This window comes from Ammodytes marinus (assembly GCF_949987685.1).
Source record: "Ammodytes marinus genome assembly, chromosome: 8".
In the NCBI taxonomy this organism is placed as follows: Eukaryota; Metazoa; Chordata; class Actinopteri; order Uranoscopiformes; family Ammodytidae; genus Ammodytes; species Ammodytes marinus.
The window spans coordinates 24,207,898-24,229,845 of NC_137212.1; the positions used below are offsets into that span (position 1 = coordinate 24,207,898).

At 41.8% G+C, this 21,948-nt stretch overlaps 1 protein-coding gene across 2 annotated transcripts; it reads left to right on the plus strand.

Moving 5' to 3' along the window:
- The first annotated feature begins 1,418 nt into the window (after positions 1-1,418).
- On the plus strand, positions 1,419-15,311 carry LOC307253836 (protein-glutamine gamma-glutamyltransferase K-like). 2 transcript variants are annotated; one of them, XM_080032020.1, is made up of 14 exons: positions 1,419-1,486; positions 6,007-6,317; positions 6,438-6,629; positions 9,965-10,216; positions 10,748-10,866; positions 10,961-11,068; positions 11,601-11,778; positions 11,866-12,004; positions 12,600-12,792; positions 13,105-13,258; positions 13,351-13,635; positions 14,235-14,395; positions 14,521-14,657; positions 14,773-15,311. In XM_080032020.1, the coding sequence occupies exons 2-14, from the start codon at positions 6,008-6,010 to the stop codon at positions 14,912-14,914; spliced, it is 2,370 nt and encodes a 789-aa protein (XP_079888146.1). In that variant the 5' UTR covers positions 1,419-1,486; position 6,007; the 3' UTR covers positions 14,915-15,311. The 2 variants fall into 2 exon arrangements, with proteins under 2 accessions (XP_079888146.1, XP_079888147.1); XM_080032021.1 differs by lacking the exon at positions 1,419-1,486 and adding an exon at positions 1,509-1,625.
- The last annotated feature ends 6,637 nt before the right edge of the window (positions 15,312-21,948 follow it).

The window sequence follows — 21,948 nt, forward strand, 5'->3', positions numbered from 1 at the left end:
TTTTCTCACCTGAACATTAAAACATAATGGCATTCTTTATTGCACCATAATCCCTAATCCATTCATGACGGCAGTATGAAAGGTGTGCCAAGGTCGCCACAGTCTGTGTCATCTGACTCACCCTATCGTTATTGCTCTGGCTTTGTTCACCTGTCTGCCTTGTTGATGTGATACATTTGTTTTTGCGACATATGAAGTTCCTGAGAAAAAAAAGCTTTAGGCGAAACGGTTTGGGAGGTTCTAACAAATACAAACAAAATAGGGAAATTAAATGGAATTTAAACAACCTTTTAGCTCCTAACACAACAGGTAAAACGACATAAAAAATGATTTTGTGTTCAGGTTCTACTTGGTAATAAACTTCCTTGTAAATAAGCCACCATGAAAACCACATTACTGCATGCCATGGCAATATTTTTCCTGTTGAATCATCACATTCTTATTTCAAAAGTGCACGCAGTAAATGTTGCCATGGGATTCGTGCCTTTATTGATTTTTTTTCTCAAATGACATCACACAAATGTTTCTGTAATCCTCGTACTGGGTCCTGACTTGTTCAGTCTCCCTCTTAATTGTGCAACATGATAAAACAGCTCCTTTTGTTCAGGTCCACTGCCACACTGTTGAGAAACACTGTGAAAACCAACTCAACCAGTCAGTGTGAATTACTCAGATGTGCACGTCATGCCTAACAGGCTCTACACAGCAGTATGTGGACACGCATTCCCTTGCAGAGATCTCAGATCTTTACATGAACAAGGTGTGGACCCTCCCACACAGTTGGTGGGGGGAGGAGACCTGTCATTTTGTCACAGTAGGAAAATCACAGGTCCAGGTGGGCCCTTGTAAAGTCCATGCTGGCTCACTGTCTTGAACAGAACAGTATATCTTAATGTCATTAGTAACACCAAAGCCTGACCTGTTGTTGAGAAAAATACATACTACTGGTTGATTAATTTCATCTTTTTCTTGTGGACTGCATTCGTACCTGAACAAGTCATAACCTTCAATCTCTCGCTCTCATATACATTGAATGAGTTAAGTGAATGATGGCTTGAAATACTCACACTGCTGAGTATAACACGCATTTTACAAGCCTTCACTACTTTTCCATCTCACCCTCACAACAGTTAATAGTGTAGAAGGTTCATACAGAGATAACTTATAATACTTAGTTAAAATAATGAACGACGACTGAGAGATAGCACTCATCCGTTGGACTTGAAATGAAGGACACACACAAATAAGAATTCCAGATTTCCATATTTTACTAGGAAATGTGTGTTTGCTCCGCTGCCTAAAGGATTCAAGTTGTTGCTTTTTTAGTTAAAAAAAAACTGACAGCAGGAAGGCGTGCCCTCACTTTCTCACTCCTCAAGTATTTAAAGGAGGCCTGTACTTGTAGAGTCTTACACACTAAGACACTGCCAACCCAAGAACTCCTCCCCGGCTCTGAATTACCACACTTCTTCTGCCATTGAACTGAGTAAGTTGGAATCATCTGTTTCACACGCTGCTCTGTCGGCTACAGCCGGAGCTTTAGGCCTCTGGTGTATGCCTCAATGGGGTTAACTCATAATTAATTTACATCCAATCTTTTTTCCTGGACTAATACTCTTTGATAGGTAATTATCTTGGATTCATTGCTGTGTTGCTGCCTCTTGCTGCCAGGATTGTGCAAAACAAAAAGAAAACATTTCTAAAAGTTCAGTGCTTTTTCTTGCATGTTTTTAATCTTGAGCTGCTTACTCTTTTCATTCTTTTCTTAAATACCAGCATGGTCTGAAGGAGCCACATCTCTGTAGTTAATCGAGTGTCAGACCAATATTATATTGATTTATGTGAACGTGATTAAATATTTTCAGTACTCATCTCTGGATCAAACTCAGTGTTTGTGTGTTAAATAGCAACCTAAAGACGTTGGTGAAGGTCCCTTTGTTTCCCACTTTGGGGTTCAGAATGAGGGGTTCCCAATACCCGGAGAGGGTCATGATTGCAGTTGGGGGGAAATGTCCAACTCTTAAGGAATAGCACAGTCAATGTTATGTCTGCTGCTGCTGCTGCTGCTGCTGCTGCTGTGAACTTAGACCCACGTCTGTATATGTCTGATCTGTAGTACAGTATGACTCAGTTGAACATATAGAGGCTGATACATTACGCTGGATGCAGACATGTGGCACGGTCCATGGGGACGGAGAGGCAGAGTAACACAGCAGATGATGAAGTGATGACAGTCTCAGATAATAGCAGGTTCAGCTGTCACACAGCCTCGCTTTTAGCCTGGTGAGGTTGCAGACTAGTGCAAACATTTCGTATTTTACTTAACACATTATTGGAAGAGTTGTGTTGATCTTTGTGGGCGGTTCCCATTATTGGGGCAGAGATACCCTGCAGACTGTACTCTCAACCATATGGAGCACTAGTCCATGTGTTTCTCTTACATTCTTGGCTCTGAGGCGGGCGCTGTGGTGGATTTCATTCTCCCTCCAGTGGTTTGTGAGGAGACCCCGCCCTACATTAAACTCTCACACCGCACTGTGGCTTGCCAGTTATAAATTGGTGTAGTGACTAACAGATGGAGATACGTCACAACCAGGCTAAATCAGAGCTAGATTTAGTTTTAAGCCATGGAAATTTCGTCATCATCATTCATCAGCATTCTTCCTGCTATTTCGCAATCAGTTGAGCAATCATTTGGTCATTAAAATGTCATAAAATAGTTACACATGCCCTGGCTCCTATATAGCCCAAGGTGATTCCTTCAAACAGCAGTCTTAGAACAGTAGAAAACCAATGAATAGTCTGGTTGACACAACAAGCTCCAAATCATTATTATCATCACACATTAAATGATAAATGGTGTACTTTTTAGTGGACCAGTTATCATTAATAAATGGTCTACCAGTTATCATCAATAACTGGACACTAAAAAGTAGACACACTAAGAACAACCTCAGCTACTTGTGTGTACTGCTGATTAACACATTTTATAATATGCTAAAACAAGATTGTAAACTTGGTTAATAGCATGTATTAGCCTCACAAGGCTGCAGATATGGCCGGTGTCTCACCATCTTGATGAATTATATTGAACGTTTTATCTGCTTCATTGAGAATAATTTGGAGTAAATACCAGTACACCAGTTATCATCTAATGCACAAATACAGTATCATGTTTTGTTGAGCTGTTTTTAGTTTTTGTGTGCCAGTAGAAAAAAATAGGTCACACAATCCTCAACAGGGTGGAGGCCTTTCCCTGATCTGCCATTGTGTCTGTCTGGTTTATTGCGCTCGCTTTCTCAACTTCATTGGCACGTAAACAAGAAGTAACCATGCTGTCAGTCGTGCCTGCTTCCATACCAAGCCCATTTTGTAACCGACAACGCTACAGAGGAACATGTAAAGTGTGAGATTGGGAAAGAATTTCATTGGGTTCGTAGCATTTCCTGAAAGGTGCAATTACTCACAGAGGGACGCAATGGGAGAGGGAGAGCATGTGAGACACATAGGATGGACTTGGAGGGTTTCTCGAATAGTTCAGCAGAGAAAACGTGACTCTAAAACTTTGTTGCCAAGATGTTACAAAGCATAGGTCATTATTTCTTAGCGTATAGCATACATTCTCTGATTTATATATCAGTAACTCAGAGTCAGTGAATCAGCTCCACGTGTGTCCTCCTGATGGTATCACAGAGTCACAGCAGGGTCTCAAAATCCTCTCTGTGTGCACAACTAATTCAAGATTGATTGTATGATTTATTCTCTGATGAGCAGTATATCAATGGTTTTCATTCAAAGTGGTATTTAAAGCATGACACGACATGATCAGCTCATCTTTGGAACAGGTTATCAAAATAAAGGAATACGGTCATTTCAGTTAAAGCTATAGTGCGGAACTTATGTCACCCCCCCCCCATGAGTAATTACAACAACACTGTCAGTGCATCTACACAAGGTAAGCCTTCAGCGATCACATATGGATTGTATACCTTCTGTCCTTGCATGCCTTCCTAAAAAAATAATCAGACAGCTTTAGCTAATTCAGATCACCCCAGTTCTGAGGTCTTTACATTGGCTTCCTGTCAACCAAATAATTGATTTTAAAATATTGATGTTGGTCTATAAAGCCCTAAATGGTTTAGGGCCTAAATACATCTCTGACCTGCTGATCCCTTATGAACCAGTCAGAGCTCTCAGGTCGTCTGGGACTGGGCTATTGAAAGTTCCAAGAGTAAGGACTAGACAGGGAGAGGCAGCCTTCAGTTTTAATGCACCCAATCTCTGGAATAAACTTCCAGGGGACTTGAGGTCTGCTTCAACACTCAACTCTTTTATATCGGGTCTGAAAACTGTTTCCGTTTTAACCTGTAATTTTTATTTTTATTTATTTTTAAATGTTTTAATTATTTTATGTTTTATTTCTATTCATGTTTTTCATTCGCTTTTTTTAAATGTGTGCTCTATACTTGATGTATTTTGTTCTTGCTTCTGTAAATCACCTTGAATGGCCTTGTGTCTGAAATGTGCTTTAGAAATAAACTTGCCTTGCCTTGCCTTGCAGTACGTCCAGGTTTTTTCTTAGCAGTAGAATCAACAACTGAAACATTTCTTGGGCTCTTCTTGGGTTTTTTCTGTGCTACTACGCCAGTCTCAGGGGGCAACACCAGTTTGTAAATGCTGTCTTACTTAGAAATACAGCAAGAGTTTTGTAGAGCTGATAGGCTCAATCAACTTTGTGTCAACCCGCTAGGCGATGGCATAAATGTAACTGACATTCATTTATATAAAAAAAGTTAAGCACTATATCTTTAATGTTTGTAACCTCATAGCACTAAATGAACACACAGAGGAGGGATATTAATGTGACAATGGGTGGCTGGGGCTCAGGAGGTACAACGGTTGTCTACAGATTGCAGGGTTGACAGTTAAACCCCATACTACTGCCATTTGTCCCTGGGCAATACACTGAACCCCAAATTGTTCCTGATGGGTGGCCAGCACCCTGCTTGCCAGCCATTGGGGAGAATAAATGCAGTCCATTCACTATTTGGACAGGGAGTGCACACTGTGTCTCTAAAAATAGATATGTACATACAATATAAATCTGATTTCCTACAGTAGGTGACAGTCGCTTACTGGAAAGACTGCAGGGGGGATCAACAAGGCTATTTAAAAAAAGAAGATATTACAGTGATTAAAATATATATTGAGTCACCTCCTATACGTGAACACTCACTACAGAGAGTGTGGGAAAACTAACAGACCACAGCAGTTTGCTATAAACGGTTTAAATAAAAGGACCACTTAAATCAGAGAGCAAAAATGTGCGGTTGAATATTTAAACTGAGCTTCAATTGTCTGCTAAAGTTATAAAGATAAGCCAAAGTAATGGATAGGCTACAAAGCTCAGGATACACATGAGAGTTAGCTAAATGAATCAATCAATGTTTGAAATGTCCAGCTTCTCCCCAAGTGGAAGTACAAATGTGAACGATATCGACTCAAACACTGGCAGTTAGGGCTGATGTACTAAAAAATTTACAATGTTTAATATTATTGGAACCAGTTCTAATGGATGTGTCGGAACATGATGAGTCAGCCTGTGGTTCATCTGACAGCGTCTGTATTGATTCACCCATGACGTCAGATTTTGAGATTTTCATGGAAGCGTAGACTTTTAGTTTAACATAATGTGCTGGCTTGAAATCAATTCCAACTGACGGATGTGTCTGAATATTACATTTGCCAACACAAAGGGCCTCAAAACAGAAATGTCTCACACTCAGTGTCAGACTAATTAAAACATGTTGTGTAGGAGTCTCCAGTAATGGGGCTGTGAGGCCACATGAGAAGGATTGAGAGTGAGCCTATTTATTCCTCATTAGTTTACTGTAGTAGTCTAATTACCTGAAAGCAAAGTGTTAACGGACTGCATGTCTGTTAGAAAAAGTATAATCAATGACAAAGCCCTATAATGTCCTTCATTTGTGTCTGTCTCTTGCCCAGGATGCCTGTAGGGACGCGGTCAATCAGAGACAGATCTGCAGAGGGCCGGTTTCCCTCTGTCTCTCTGGGGTTTGGGGAAGACTCAGAGGAAGAGAAGGAAGAGCCAGAAGAGGACAATGCTAAGGGAGAAAATGCATGTCAGCAGTGGCTGCGTAAGGTGTGCCCATGCTGCTGTCGCCAGCCAAAGGATGAAGACAACCTAGATACTTTGATCACAGGAGTTGATGAGGGGGATAAGGATAAGGATAAGGATAAGGATAAAGGGGAAGAGACAAATGTCGAGAGTGAGACTGATGGCACAGAGCTTAATGGTAACTGGCACCTTGTAGCGCTCATAATACACCAAGTAGATGCCAGCCACATGATAGACTTCACTCACATATGTAAGGGCCTATGTACAATCTTCTTTTTTTTCTTTTTTTTTTTTGCAGAACTCCTCCTAAACGTGCGATCAATAGACCTGCTGAAAAGCAAGTCGGGGGAGAACCGCAGAGAGCATCACACTAATCTCTACCAAAGTGATGACTGTATCATTCGCAGAGGACAGAGCTTCCAGATGTGGATCAACCTGTCGAGACCCTTCAGCCCAGAAACTGACAAACTTCATCTTGATCTCAAAACAGGTCAGTGAATTTAAATCCTCTAGTTCAACACAGATAGGGCTTTCCCACCAGCAAGACTGTGTTGGTGTGTTCAGACCTAAAATAAACCTGAAAAGTTGGTTTGGCTGGTTAGCCAGAAAGTACCAATGGTTCTTAGAGTCCAGAACTGAACCAGAGCTAGAACCAGAACCGTGTTTGTATGAAAGCAGCAAGAATGTTTTCATGTCTTATGGCTCATTACAGAACAACGTGATGAAGATACATGAGGCTTCCTTAGGCAACAGCCATGCTTATGAAAACTAATGCATTGATTATAGTTATCCAGATGACTGGCCTCTAATCCTAAGAGTCAAGTGTAGAAAGTTGATGGAGCGACCAAATAAAGTGCCCTCACATGTCCCCCTGTGCAGAGCTGCTCATGATGAGGCAGTCAGGGAAAGGAGAGGAATGTGTGACAGCCGGTGGAGGGCTGTGGAAAACGAGACATACCGGTGTTGTGCCATATTAAGAACCCCTGCTGTGAAAAGCACCCCTCAACCCAAAATCTGTATATGTTTATCCCATACATTTTTGTTGAGGGTATACGGCTATAGCACTGGTGCTGATAAATTGAGTAAGTTTAGAATTCATTTGTGGAAATTTCAACATGGACCAGTTAAATCCTAAAAATCAGTTAGGACATTATTTGACTGATGATTTTGTGAATGGTAATATCCAGTGATCAGTAAACCAGGCAACATCAGATAACATCAAATTGTGTGTCTTTAAAATAATGTATTTACAAATATTAGGCTATGGAAGACAACACAGTGTGGGCTTTTGATTATTCACATTATAACCTATGTTTGGTTTTCGTTGTAAGACAACCAGCTTCGAGCGGTGCTGTCCCCGCAGGGGTGCTGAATACGGCACAACACCGACAACAAGTTCCGCTTCCAATGCTCATGTCTCAGAATGTCAGTTTGGCTGCTGGGGTGTGTGGAGAAGGCTATTTATAGGCCTGCACACACTGTGTTACAGAATAGATAGATAAATAAAATTGAATGGAAGCAGGAAAAAGAGGATGGAGGCAGGGAGATTTTTGGTTACTATCACTATGGTAACAGTTCTGGTGGTTGCTATGGGAGTTGGGCTTGAGTCCTCAGTCCCGCTCAAACTAAATATCTAGTCTAGTGACAGTTGAGCGACAGTGCTGCCACGAGCTGCTGTCTGAGCCCCGGGGGCTGCTCTCTCTCTCATTGTGTTAAGTCCTTTTAAGGCAGAAAGGACACCGACCAATATGGATCCTGCAATTATAGCTGTGTGAGATAACAAGTGAAGCTTGAAGAGAATAATTATAATGTCCCTTTAACAGAAAAGGGCTTTTCATCCATATTATAGGACTGAAAACCTTACTTTATGTTCAGTGCTTTGCTCAGTGCCGTGGAAACAATCAAGGTTTAATGAATGAATGCTACTCTACAAAGTGACCAGAAATAATCCCAAGGTTTTTTATTTCAACCATATTCTATATTGTTTCCCAGAGAGAAAATAAATGTTTAGTTAATGGTTGGTTAAGCAAGAATTATGCTTAGTTAACTAATTCTTAGTTAAGCATTAACTAAACCTACATGTTATTTAATACTTAGTTCATTCTAATTAAGCCTTAAATAAGCAGCTAATAACAGTTAGTTAATGCTATGTTAATGCTCATTAAGAATTAACTTAGCATTAACTAACAGTTCATTAATATACCCTATTGTAAAGTGTTACAGTGATTTTAAACAACACTGATCATGAATTATCTTCCAGTAATTTAACAATGCCACCTGATCGCAGTAGGCCTAAGCGGGAGGACAATTGCAGCAGCAACTGATAATGACAGTGTTTAGGCTTTTGAAAAAAAAAACAGATCCCCTTTTCTGCTACACCTGTGTTTTCATCTTGGGCTACAGTCCCTGTGATCAGTATTTTTGTGATATACTATCTGTATAGTGTCATGCCACTGTGTGACACTATACAGACAGATCTAAAAGAAACACACAGTTTTTTTTATTTTTTATTCAAGTGACAGTCAATCTCAGCTGACAGTCTGACGTTGTGGTTTGTGGAGCGTTTCAAAGTCTGAAGTCGCGCCGACATCTCGGAGAGGCTGCAATTCTCTTCACACCTCAGGGAATTGTGTGTGGCGGATCGAAGTGTGCTATTCTTAGATGGAATTACCTGTTGCAGCCTGAAAAATGAAAAGTTTTCAAAGCTTACTGTAGCTTGGCATGAAGACTGTAAACAGAGGTAAACAGTGAGCGCTGGTCAGAAGTCTCACACCTCTAATTCTTGCTGATGAACATTATATCTCCTTTGTTTTATTTATACAAAAACTAGAATGTTGTGTTTGATTAAGGTTGTTCAACCTTTTTCTTCTGACATTGTTGCGTTGTTTGGCTGGAGTTGGTCTGCATGCGGCCTAATGGTTCACCTGGGGTGTGTGAATGTTCTCATTCAATTTTATTTTGGTATTGCTCTTAGCCTTTTTTCGTGGTTGTCGTAGCGCAGTGGCTCATATGTTTCTATTCAAGATTGTTGATTCTTTCATTTCATTAATTTCCTTTAAGACGCAGGTCCAGGATGTTACTGTCACACACGCATGCATGCCAGTCATCCATCTGTCCAAAGTGTTATCTAGATGATGAAATTGCAGGGTAGTGACTTGGTTGTGTTTAGGCATGTGAAATCACAGCCAAGAAAGACAGGGTCGCACCCACAAAGGGTGGAGTCTGGAAGCTCTTTAATATGATGACATATGGAGCGTTTCCCAAAAGCATTGTGTAATTTCAGAGTTCCTTTATCAGAGTTTTTCTCTTCAAAGATTTAATCTCTATTTTAAGGTCACATATTTTGCTAATTTCTGGGTTCAAAAATAGTAATTTAGGTTTCTAATGGAAATTGTTTTCATGTTGTAGTGTCCAAAAAAACGTTTTTCACAGTGCACGTGTGAGTGTGTATGTGTTGTGAGTTCATGAGTGTGCAAGTGTGTGCACGAGCGTGTGCATGAGTGTGTGCAAGTACATGCGTGTGTGTGTGTGTGTGTGTGTGTGTGTGTGTGTGTGTGTGTGTGTGTGTGTGTGCATGAGTGCATGCATGTGTGTGTGCATCAGTATGAGTATGTGCATGGTGAAGTGTGTTTTACGTACAGTACATGTTGTGTGTGCATGAGTCTGTGATCACCAAGGTGTGGGAGGTAGGAATGCAGGTGTGGCTTGAATTTATGGACACACTGTAAACTGTGGTGAAAACCCAGTGCTTGATCTGTGCGGTTCTCTTCTGCTTCTGTTATCATGTTGTATGTTTGTGCTGAGCATCTCCTCTCTCTTTACCAGGGCCACTGCCAACGGTGTCAAAGGGAACCCATGTGATCATCCCTTTGGTGGAGGAGTTGCAGGAGGGCCGTTGGGAGGCTGCTGTTGTGGAGCAGGACAACAAAAGGATGAAGCTGTCAGTGAATTCTCTGCCCACAGCGGCTATAGGCCGGTATCAACTCACAGTGGAAACGCATTGCGCTAACGGCCAGGCTGTTTCCACACATGACCCCGCTAATGACATCTACATGTTGTTCAACCCCTGGTGCGAAGGTAAAAATGTGTGGCTGCTGACACATAAACACCCGTGGAAAACTACATGTACATGTATTCAACAAACCAGATGGAGGTGCAGGTAGACTGGTTTTGTTGCGGCTGAAGATTTATTACCTTTTTGCTAAGCAAACTTACCAGCTTCTTGGTCCTTGGTTACTTTCTGCTGGAAAGCACAATTAAAGGTGGAGTCCGCGATTCTGAAGAACTTTTGTTGTCAAAATCCAATTTTTGTCAAAATCAGTGAATAGTTCCTCACAATCCGCTATCTGTCCGTACTGTGTGTGCCCTGAAAAAAATTATTTATTGTTAATACACTGCCTAGCCTCGTCTCTGTAAACGGGCATTTTGCTAGTTACGGTGGGCCTCTTTGTTTACATACATTCACTGATTGTGAAGTGCTCTCCAGAATTGCTGACTCCATCTTTAAATGACAGATTATACTGCAAAGAGTATAAGACCTGCAATTGACAAACAAATAAAACTGTGGCCAAAAACAAGAACCAATTAAACATTATTATTTTCTGTCAGATGACGCAGTGTTCATGGATTCTGAGGAAGAGAGGCAGGAATATGTCCTGAACGACATCGGACGAATATACTATGGCACGAAGGATCAAATTGGAGAGCGGACTTGGAACTACGGACAGGTGGGCAGGCTGTGGGATCTGTCAGTGTTTGGGGAATTAGACTGAGCAGCAGAAACTGACTTCCTCCTGTGTGTTTGCTCTGCTTTGGTTTCAGTTTGATGAAGGGATTCTTGCTGCCTGTGTCTTTGTCCTGGAAAAGAGTGGGACTCCTCCGTCTGGCTGGGGAGACCCGGTTAATGTGGTGCGAGTCATCTCAGCCATGGTGAGACTGCCCTGATTATTCTTACAGTAACCTGCTGGTATTTAGTGACCAGAACAATGGAGAGCCCTGCTCCGCGCCATGTTTAACAACATTTGGCAATGATAACAGTTTCTGAACATGTGGTTCAGCAGGATACCTGAGCATGATATATATCTCTAGATATCACACATGCAGTGTATTGGTGCTCCTGTTTGGGCACCAGTGCAACATAGTACATTTACACAGAATGTCTTTGCAATGCTTAAATATTCCCCACTGCCATAATCTCAACAACTATTGCCAAGACAATTGGTATAGATATTCATTGTACCCAGAGGTTGATTCCTTCTTACTTTGGTAAACCAATGACTCTTCCATTCCATGTGGTTTGTTGAAGGCTTGTGGTCTGTAGCCACCACAAGAAGCTCTTGGTGTTCACTGCAATTAAGCATATTTCAGCATGCTAACATCCTACACTAAGATTCTTCTTCTTAACATTATCAAACAAACCTTAAAAAACAACAAAACAAAAACGATTTCTTCATTTTTCTAGATCAACGCCCCTGATGACCAAGGAGTCTTGCAGGGAAACTGGTCAGGAAACTATGCCGGTGGAACTAGTCCAACAGTTTGGAGTGGAAGTGTGGAGATACTGAAGGAATACCATAAAAACAATGGCAGCCCAGTTAAGTACGGCCAGTGCTGGATCTTTGCTGGCGTAGTCACCACAGGTCAGCTGATTGTTTGATCTTTTTTGTTTATTTACGTGAGGTGTGCCTGTATAGGTGTTGACCACTCATACCTTATCTTCCTTCCAGTCATACGTTGTTTAGGCATTCCCAGTAGAACTGTGACCAACTTCGCCTCGGCTCATGACACGGACGTCTCCTTGACAACAGATATATATCTGGATGAGAACCTGGATCCTATAGCTGAGCTCAACACCGACTCTATCTGGTAGGTCCAGTCAACTTCACTAAGACGCTTCCTTGTCGTGACATCTCTCCTTCTCTCAGAGCCGGCCCTACCCCGGTATCAGTAGATGCTTACAAAAAAATTCCTGGCCCCCAAGAAAAATATTTATTTCATTGGAATTTAGTTGGGCTGTCCCCTACGAAACAGGCACACACAGTTTTCAAAAGGAGTGAACAAGACAAGGAGAAAAGCCCACTTAAACAAGTCTTTGCAAGCTATTCTTGGACAGTTTGCAGCACTGCAAGATAAATAATAGACATTCAAAGGTGTGTTTAGCCAAGTGGTATAATTGTTTTCTGGTTGCAGCAGCCATATGTTATGTCCTTACGTGCTGCATGGTTGATGTTTCAACCTTAGAAGTTCCTCATATGAAATCAATAGGAAAAGCACAGATGTATTTATATGCTTATTTGTACATTATGTGAACATGTAGAATACACAAGTTGGTTCAGGTCCATGTGGCGTGGCAACAGATAGCAATGAGGGAGGGAGGATTCCTGCTTAGTGCCCCCAAAAGTCTAGCGCCAGCTGAGCCCTGTCTAGTAATTGAGCCTGACCTTGAGGTCTTTTCCTGAAGGAACTTCCATGTGTGGAATGACTGCTGGATGGCTCGTCCAGACTTGCCTGCAGGCAATGGAGGCTGGCAAGCTGTGGATGCCACACCTCAGGAGACCAGCCAGGGCACCTTCTGCTGCGGACCTGCTTCTCTGGCTGCCGTCTGTCATGGTCAGGTCTTCCTCAAACACGACTGTCCGTTTGTGTTCGCTGAGGTTTGTGGAATATATCATTTACCTCTAGAGACCACTGAATTGCAATAGTGCTCAGAAAAAAAGGTTAACACATATTTGTTCTCCTGGAGTGAAAGGCTGATCCTTTGTAGTTTTTCTGTGTGTACAGTGTACTATTAAGCTTATTAGCCATATGGCATGCATCAAAAGAAGCATGATGTTTCCCATCTGTCTAGGCTTTGTTTTCTAAATCCCTCTCTCTCTCTCTTTCTCTCTCTCTCTTTCTCTCTCTCTCTCTCTCTCTCTCTCTCTCTTTCTCTCTCTGTCCTGCTCCACTTATGTGCTTTTTGTCAGGTGAACAGTGATAAAATCTACTGGCAGAGGAACCTAGATGGGACTTTCACTCAAATCTTCAGCGAGAAAAACAGTGTGGGCCACTTCATCAGCACAAAGGCTGTGGGCTCTGACGAACGCAGTGACATCACACACCTTTACAAGCACTCCGAAGGTATCACCGGACTAGACGCAAACACTGCAACGCTCACAAAGGTGTTTGCACTCTCAGTGAATGATATTTGGACATTTCTGGTTCATTCTCAGGCTCAGTGCAGGAACGCGTCGCTGTGGAAACGGCGTGTAGCTACGGCTCCAAAGCGGAGGCCTATACCTCTGCCACAGCACAGGATGTCACAGTAGAAGTCACCATGGACGGCAAAGGTCCTAAAATGGGAGAAGACGTAGAGCTGACCATCACCTTGCGAAACAGCAGCTCAGAGGAACGCACCATCCTCTTGCACAGCCAGGTGGGGGTCATGTACTACACCGGTGTCCACAAGGTCACAGTCAGGAAGGACCAGATGGACGTGGACCTGCTGCCCAATGAGGGTGAGTGGAGCCCGTCAGTCAGGGGGGCTTTCAGAAGGGGGACTTCTCCATCACGTTTAGAAAGAGCAACTTTAAGAAATACTGGGTGTGAGGTCCTGGTTCTGGTCCTCAACAGTCCTTTCCATATGCTCCTGTTTCCATTTGTTAAGTTGAGTTGCTGGCGTGATGCTCACTCTCTCTCTATTTATTCTCCTCAGTTTGGTTTTGAGGACCGATGACAGAAAGCCTTGTGTTTTGTTTATTGATTTAGTCCAGGTGAATCTCCTATGTGTCCTGTCAATATTTCCTATCTTGTCTTCCCTGCCTGAATGAGCATGTGTTTTTTCAAATGTCCCTTTTGTACAAAACACATGAACATGTAAGTGGTTTCAATATTCTGATTGAACACTCAGCGACCATTTTCAGGTATTTAAAAAGTTGGATAAAGGTCTGCAGATGTAAAAATGTGCTTGTATGACTAAATCTGGCACCTTGTCCTTTACACAATGGACTCTGGTGCTCATGTTGATTAATGTATACAAAAAGAATAAAAAGTGAGTGAATAGGCATTTTCAGGCAATAGGGTAGGTGATAATAATACATACATCCTCTGTCTGCAGATAAGGTTTTAGAGTGGACCATGGTGGTCGAAGACTACAAGGACAAACTGATAGACCAGGCAGCCATGATGCTGACGCTGTCCGGGAGGGTCAGAGAAACACAACAGGTCCTGGCCACTCAGTTCAGTTTCAGGCTCAGGACCCCAGACCTCATCATAAAGGTGAACCAAACTCCTCATCGGCAAAATATTACTGAATTTCAATTCATTTCATGGTTTTTTGATAGGGACAGATGCCAACACATAGACACTTGAACAAAAAACCTCCCTGTCCCTTTGTCACACAGCCGGTGGGTGAGGCCGTGGTCGGGGAGAAAATGACGGTGGAGATTTCTTTCACTAACCCACTGCCGCAGGTGCTGAAAGCTGTGATTTTCCACTTGGAGGGCCTGGGCCTTCAAAATGCCCAAAAGATAAACTATGGGTGAGGAGGAAATATAAAGTTAATATTGTGTATATTGTGTTTGGCTTTTTTTTAAACTACCCTTCCTAGCTTTTTGTTTTGTGACGGCCTCTGTCATTTCCTCCCCTCCCCTCAGAGATATTGGCAGCCATGCCTCGGTGTCCCTGACGGAGCACTTTGTCCCCACGTTGCCGGGCACGAGGAAATTAATGGCTTCCCTGGACTGCAAGCAGATCACACAGGTTCATGGTGTGAGTGACATCACTGTGGAGGAGTAAAGCCGGGCCGCCGCTCATTAGTGATTTGAAAATTCAGAGGAACTGAAGACCGCTGTCATTTCCTCCATAGAGGCACGGATTTACTTTCTATGTAGTTTATGTGGAAAGCTGGAGTATGAATTCACTAAGGTGCTGCTTCATTTAGTAATTGACCACAGAGGGACGACTAATCATTACAACTCGAAGGAAAATGAAGGATTTGACCGCAGGATAAACAGACCCTTTGATATTATATGAAACCAGTACAATCCACAGTCCCACAGTATGGTTGCAGAGGTTTAACAGTGTACCCTGCATTGAGATCCTGTTTGTGTATTTATATAATATATTTATTTTGTTTACCTTGATGTAAGTATCTATATACTAATGCTTGTGTTTTATTAAAAAACATTTTTTTACAAGAATTGTACCCTGGTGTCCTGTGTGGGAGGTTGTGGTTGCCATGGACTATCAGAGGTTGCTCTTGGTTACCAGATTGCGGCGACTTGTTGGAGTAACAACCAAAAATGAGAAGGCGCTGTGAAGATAAGAACGTTCACAGTGGGCCCGCCAGGAAAAAAGCGTTGAATTATAAAGTCAGTTCAGTATGACTCATGCTGTCAAACTGACAGGTTTTGTTTGAGCTCTTTGCTATAGTTCGGGTTCCTGTCAGAGAAAAGAGTACCTGCTGCACGGATAATATGACACTTGGGACAATTGGCAGGCAGACAGTTTCTACAGGAAATCTCATGTGCATTGTGGCATGGGTTCCCATTCCATACCCACCTTAGCACCTGATTAAGATGGGAACAGTCAGTTCAGAGTGCTTACATTTCAGTTTCATCATAGAATTGCATACAATCCAACTTCATATAAAATATAATACAATTCCTTCCTTACGAGGAGAAACAGATACTACTGCTCAGGCGCAAATCTGTGTTATTGAGTAGGGCCAGGGGCTCAGGTTTGGCAGGTGGTAGATTTTTCCACTGTAGAGTTACTGATTTTTGAGTGGCTTTAATTAGTTTTGCCTTCTGTGCAGAAGGAAACATCCACAGTTCCCTCTTTTCACATAAACATAATAATGTTTTGCAGAGAGGGTAAAATAGCGCAAAACTCTTCACAAATATTTTGTCATCAACAACCTCTCCAGTTTTTTTTTAATGCTAGCGCGAGAATCGTTTGAAGTGGGGTGTTTTACACATGGAGTACAGCATAAGCAGAAGCTGTGATGATGAATAATGTGAATGGGGCCCCCTATCGAAGCTTGCATTTGCGCCACACAGTATTTTTTCTTTTACACAGAAGGTTTGCTTTTATCCTTCATGCTCCATAGTTTGCCTTCATGCAGTATGATGAACGGTGTGTCGATGTGGGATCAACAACACTTTTCTGCACACCGCACTGTGCATATTCACATGGTGGAAAACGCACGGGTGTAATCCATAACGTTCATGAAGAAGCTAAATGAAAACGGTTATTATGAGTGTAAATATTTGTACCTGTGTTTTCTCAAATCAAAATGTCGATAGGAGTACAGACCATGCTGTAGAATGTTAATCAATACTGTACACACTTGCACTGCAAAAACCACTGCCTGAGGAAAACGGATGTGTCTATCTCAAGTGTGTTTATGGGAGGTTTTGAGGTTGTACAAGACTGTTGTATTGATTGTATCCCATTGCACATATGTTTCTGTATTTCTGTTCACTCAGTACATCTTAATAGTGCACATACTGTACAGTAGCAGAGTATTAGATATTTAGATGTTTCTAGAGTCTGTATTAGAAAGTGTATACGACCTGGTCCAAAGACTTCTATCAAAAAGGCCAGCATGTGTGGAGAAAAGATTGGTTGATTTTCTTTTAGTATTAAATACTCAATATCCTGCCCTGAGTGCCCTCTACTCAAAATGGGTCGGTAACATTTCACTTGTGATGGTCAGGATGTGGACAACACAAGAGCAGAATCAAGACACACAAAATCTTCAAAGGTAAAAAAAAAAAAAAAAAAAACATCATTAAACTAAAAGCACTTCAACGAGGCTGTGGAGAGAATCTGGTATTTAAATTAACAGAATGTCTGCACCTGTGTCAAATGTACAATAAAGAATATAGTAAAAAATATTTTTTCTAAAATACCATAACCCTGATTTCGTAAAGGGAAATTAGTTAAAAATGTCTGACTCACTATAGCAGAGTTGTAGTCATTTCTCATCTTCTTGCTTCTTACAGTGTCTCTAACCGGTTGATAATGTTTGCATTAGGGATGCATTGTACACACATGCACAGGTGGTTGCATTTGCACAATACAGCGAATCTGTAGGGAGTACCAAAACACTTGGGGTCGTTCAAATACAAATTTTATATGATTATCATTACCAAATTTGGTGTTTTTATCCACAATCTTAATCTTAAGCCCGATCTCCCAGGAGGTGTCACAGAAATGTGTCGAGTAGTTTTTTTTAAAGCCCCCCTGAGGTTTTGAAGCTCTCATGTCTGACACTGTGCTGATTAACTAGAGTGGCTTCCCCCTGTGCAGACGGGTCCTTGAATTCGGTGCTTTACATAATGAATTTCATTTTTTTTCCATTGTTGTTTCTCAAACTTCCAGCAGCAGCCTAGTTTACCACTTGTTACTACTTGAGACAGGAAGCTGACCATCATTTTCCTTCTTTTTAACTCTAAACAAAGGGCCGGTTTAGCCCCAAAGGAGCTGCAGGTATGTGTTTTAGTCTGTGTAGTATTTAAACATCAGGTAAATAGCTATGTATGCTGTTTTCAACATCAGCATGGAATGAGCTCAAACCATGAAACAAATATCCTCAGCTACAGCTATTGATTCAACTTTTATATAGCTATATTTATAACATTTCTAAAAAATTAATATACGTATATATTGCTCAAACTTTCAGCGTCGGCACAGCTTTAGAACACTCCCCGTCCTGAGTCTCCTGTGTCTGGAAGGACCTCAGAAGTGTTGCGACACTTTGTATTTTAGTTAATGATGTTGTGGGTTCTTTTAACGAGATGGGCCTTGTGTTGTAGGGACTATATTGAAGCATTGGTTTAAATTCTGTGTCGTAATTGGTCCCGAGAACCGAGAGTCTGCCTCATGTGCCCTCCCTGTCACAATGGATGACAAATTCATCGCTGCAACAGTAAAAACATTTCTCTGGTTTGTTCCTCTGTTCGGTCAATGGTGTGCAGAACCCAGACCGCAGGGGGACGATAAGAAAAGGCAGATTGCACTTCGATCAGGTCTGACATTTTATCACAATTGTTACGTCTGATGTTTTTCTCCTGAGCAATAAACCAATTTAGCCATGACATGTTTGTTTGTTTACGCGTGTTACAGAAGCACTCAGTCAAACCTCTGCTCGGTTATTACAGACAACCAATTCTGTGCTGTCCAGGAGCATCATCAGCCACTGTGCCGGGTTCACGGGTATAGGAAGGCCGAGGCTCGAGAGACATGATATAAAAGAGTTTGCAGAGAGAAGCCTGATGGAACTGTTTCGTAGGTTATACACATGAGTATTTGTGCTTTATTAGTCAAATGAAATTGATATTTGTGTTCCCCTCCACAGACATCACATTTCACCACCTAGCATCAACTTGAGGTCCGAGCAACTTCGCTATTAACTTTGTTTATATTTTTTGCTAATTTATGGATTTCTTTTATTTTTGTCCTCTGTCCACTTTGCACTTCAACTGCAGATTCAAGCGTATCTCATCTTATATTGATCTGGAAAGGGAAGGGACATGGGGTGAGATTTGTGTTGGCTGAGTGAGGGTCGAGAGTTGTTAAGATTCTTTAAACAGAAAAAAATGAGAACTAGGAGTAGAGGTAGTTTATTACTTAAAGTGACTACGAGGAACTTTGAAATGTTTGTGACACATTAATTATTTCCTGTAATGACCATAATGACCTGTAACAGCAAATCAGTGAAAATAAGTTAATTTATAGATATTGTAATGGCTTTTCCTGTAGCATTACCGAGGGGTAAGGGTTAGACGGAAGTCTGACGCGTGTGTAAATCAATGCAATGTCCAGAAGATGCCGTATTGTCGGATATGTCAATCCTTTTATTGACTACAAAAAAAACTGTTCCAAGGATTATTGTTCTTTCAGATAAACACAAATAGGCTTTTTCCAGTGTACAAACATTTGCACGAGCACGAGCACGGTCAAAAACTGTGTGGCCTTCCCCATTACACATCAATCTAATCCCAGGTTGCCAGGTATTTATGCTATCCACCCTCTGCAGACACAAAGGCCACACCTCTTAATAATCAATTAACTAAAACAAAACTAAACAAACATAAACAGCAATTTGGCTCCAACAGATATGACTATTATTAATAGATATTACTATTAATAATCTGACATAGTCACATATAAATGCATTACCTCACCAACATGCATCCTGCTGTCTATTTTTCTCTCGCTTCCTAAACAGATTCACACACCACCTACATACTCTCTAGCAAAGCTCTTTAAGACAGAAGGTAGACTGCTTTGGCCCAGAGGGGGCGCTACAATCAACAAAAACTCAAAGTTCCTCATAGTGACTTTAACAATTTCATTATATTCCCCGTCTTTCATATTTTAGTTTTCGTGCCATGTGATTGACAGCTCCTATGTATAACCCCAGTGACACTGGTCTTATAATACTATGGAGTCCCCAGGCAGGGACTGAGATACACACCCTCACAACCAAAATGTGAAGGCGGTGACATTAGCACAAAATCTTCCTAAAATAGAGAAGGTCACACTGATAATGCAATTGTTTTTCATTTAAGACGCATTCAAGACAAAACAATCAATCCTGGAAAATGTGAGTCATAATAACTCCATGGACTGCTGTTGTTTGTGGGGGATAAGAACAGACATCGATATTGCAATATGCTCTTGACTGATAAAATGTTTGCCCTCATAGCTGAACGGCTGCATTTATGGCTTGACATGCTGTCTCTGGAATCAATACAGCCCCCTCGAGGGATCGATTCTTCTCCCTCACCCTTTTCTAAATACTTTTTCTTTTTTCTTTGAAGACTACCTGCTTTGGTACTCCCAGCTTGTGGCAAATGTTATATCAGTGAGAAGCATCTACTTGCTCATCAGGTTCCTTCATATCATCTACAACACACCACACACTGTCAGCGTCCCTCCACAGGCCAAACTGTGTGGCAGACTTGCTGTGCTTGTTGTGTCACCGATAGTGTTGGTATTTAAGATGCTGTGCATGCACAAGACTAGATACTTTGGGTTTTTCTGTTTCTCTTTTGCATTAGTTTTGCAGGAAAAGAAAACAGCTTCTAGTCATGTGATGCATTAATAAAAACGACATGCCTGGTATGAAGTACCTGCAGTTGATGTGTCAAAGCGCAGGTAGCTTTGCTTTCTGTGGGCGGATGTAAAAACTGCGGTAATGTTGATCAATACGTGCGTTGTACATGTAACCATGCACACAGTAAAAAGAGAAGGGGTTGAAATTATACTGTACATGTTCATTGTGTCAGCCTGTTCTGAAAAATGAATCCCTCTGAATCGCTGTATGCCCTGGAAGCTCAATAAGAAAGATTATGTTGTCATTTAAGAGCTGCAGCCCAACGCAGTGTCACTGAAAAGGTTGGGTTTGTTAGTGAGAGGCTCTCAGACAGCAGTCAATAAAATCTAAATTTTTTAACGATTCAAAACAAGCTGTAGAACAGCACTACAGGCTCAGACAGCAGACAACAGAAATGAAGATTGTGCCGATTGAATTCATTCAGAGGCTTTCTGAAACAAGATACGAACGTCCCCCTTGATTGATAGAATAATTAGGTAAAGCAGCTATTTAACAAAGTATAAAATGACAGCTTGTTTTAGGGTAGTCTCTTTGGGAGGGCATTCGGAAACAAACTGCAAACACAACACTGACATTTTAAGCTCATTTAGCTAACAGTTGGCTACATAGCATCTACAGTATCTCACAAAAGTGAGTACACCCCTCACATTTCTTCACATTTGTCTTTATATCTTTCCATGGGACAACATTGAATAAATTACACTTTGATACAATGTAAAGTAGTCAGTGTACAGCTTGTATAACAGTGTAAATTTACTGTCCCCTCAAAATAACTCGACACACAGCCATTCATGTCTAAACTGCTGGCAACAAAAGTGAGTACACCCTTTAGAAAAAATTTACAAATTGGGCCCAAAGTGTAAATATTTTGTGTGGCCACCATTATTTTCCAGCACTGCCTTAACCCTCTTGGGCATGGAGTTCACCAGAGCTTCACAGGTTGCAACTGGAACCCTCTTCCACCCATTTATGACAGCATCACAGAGCTGGTGGATATTAAAGACCTTGCGCTCCTCCACCTTCTGTTTGAGGTTGCCCCAAAGATGCTCAATAGGGTTTAGGTCTGGAGACAGGCTTGGCCAGGCCATAACCTTTACCCTCAGCTTCTTTAGCAAGCCACTGGTCGTCTTGGAGGTGTGTTTGGGGTCGTTATCATGTTGCAATACCACCCTGCGGCCCAGTTTACGAAGGTTGAGTGCACGTGGTCAGCGTCGTACACAGAGGTTGGCTTTGGAAAATAGACGTATGAGTGCTGCCAGCATTGCTGAAGGGCTTGAAGGGGTGGGGGGTCAACCTGTCAGTGCTCAGACCATACGCCACACTCTGCATCATACTGGTCTGCATGGCTGTCATCCCAGAAGGAAGCCTATTCTAAAGATGGTGCACAAGAAACCCCACAAAAAGTTTGCTGAAGACAAACAGACTACGGACATGGATTACTGCAACCATGTCCTGTGGTCTGATGAGACCAAAATACATTTATTTGGTTCAGATGGTGTTAAGAGTGTGGAGTGGCAACCAGGTGAGGAGTACAAAGACAAGTGTGTCTTGCCTAGAGTCAAGCATGGTGGTTGGAGTGTCATGGTCTGGGGCTGCATGAGTGCTGCCAGCACTGGGGATCTACAGTTCATTGAATTCTAACATGTACTGTGACATACTGAAGCAGAACATGATCCCCTTCCTTCATAAACTGGGCCGCAGG

Excerpts from the sequence above, each read along its gene's own strand:
- LOC307253836 (XM_080032020.1), top strand. The coding sequence starts at position 6,008 with ATGCCTGTAGGGACGCGGTCAATCAGAGACAGATCTGCAGAGGGCCGG. Across the intron at positions 11,069-11,600 it reads TGCGAGTCATCTCAGCCATG|ATCAACGCCCCTGATGACCA; the intron begins GTGAGACTGCCC and ends TCATTTTTCTAG. Across the intron at positions 14,396-14,520 it reads CCCCAGACCTCATCATAAAG|CCGGTGGGTGAGGCCGTGGT; the intron begins GTGAACCAAACT and ends TTTGTCACACAG.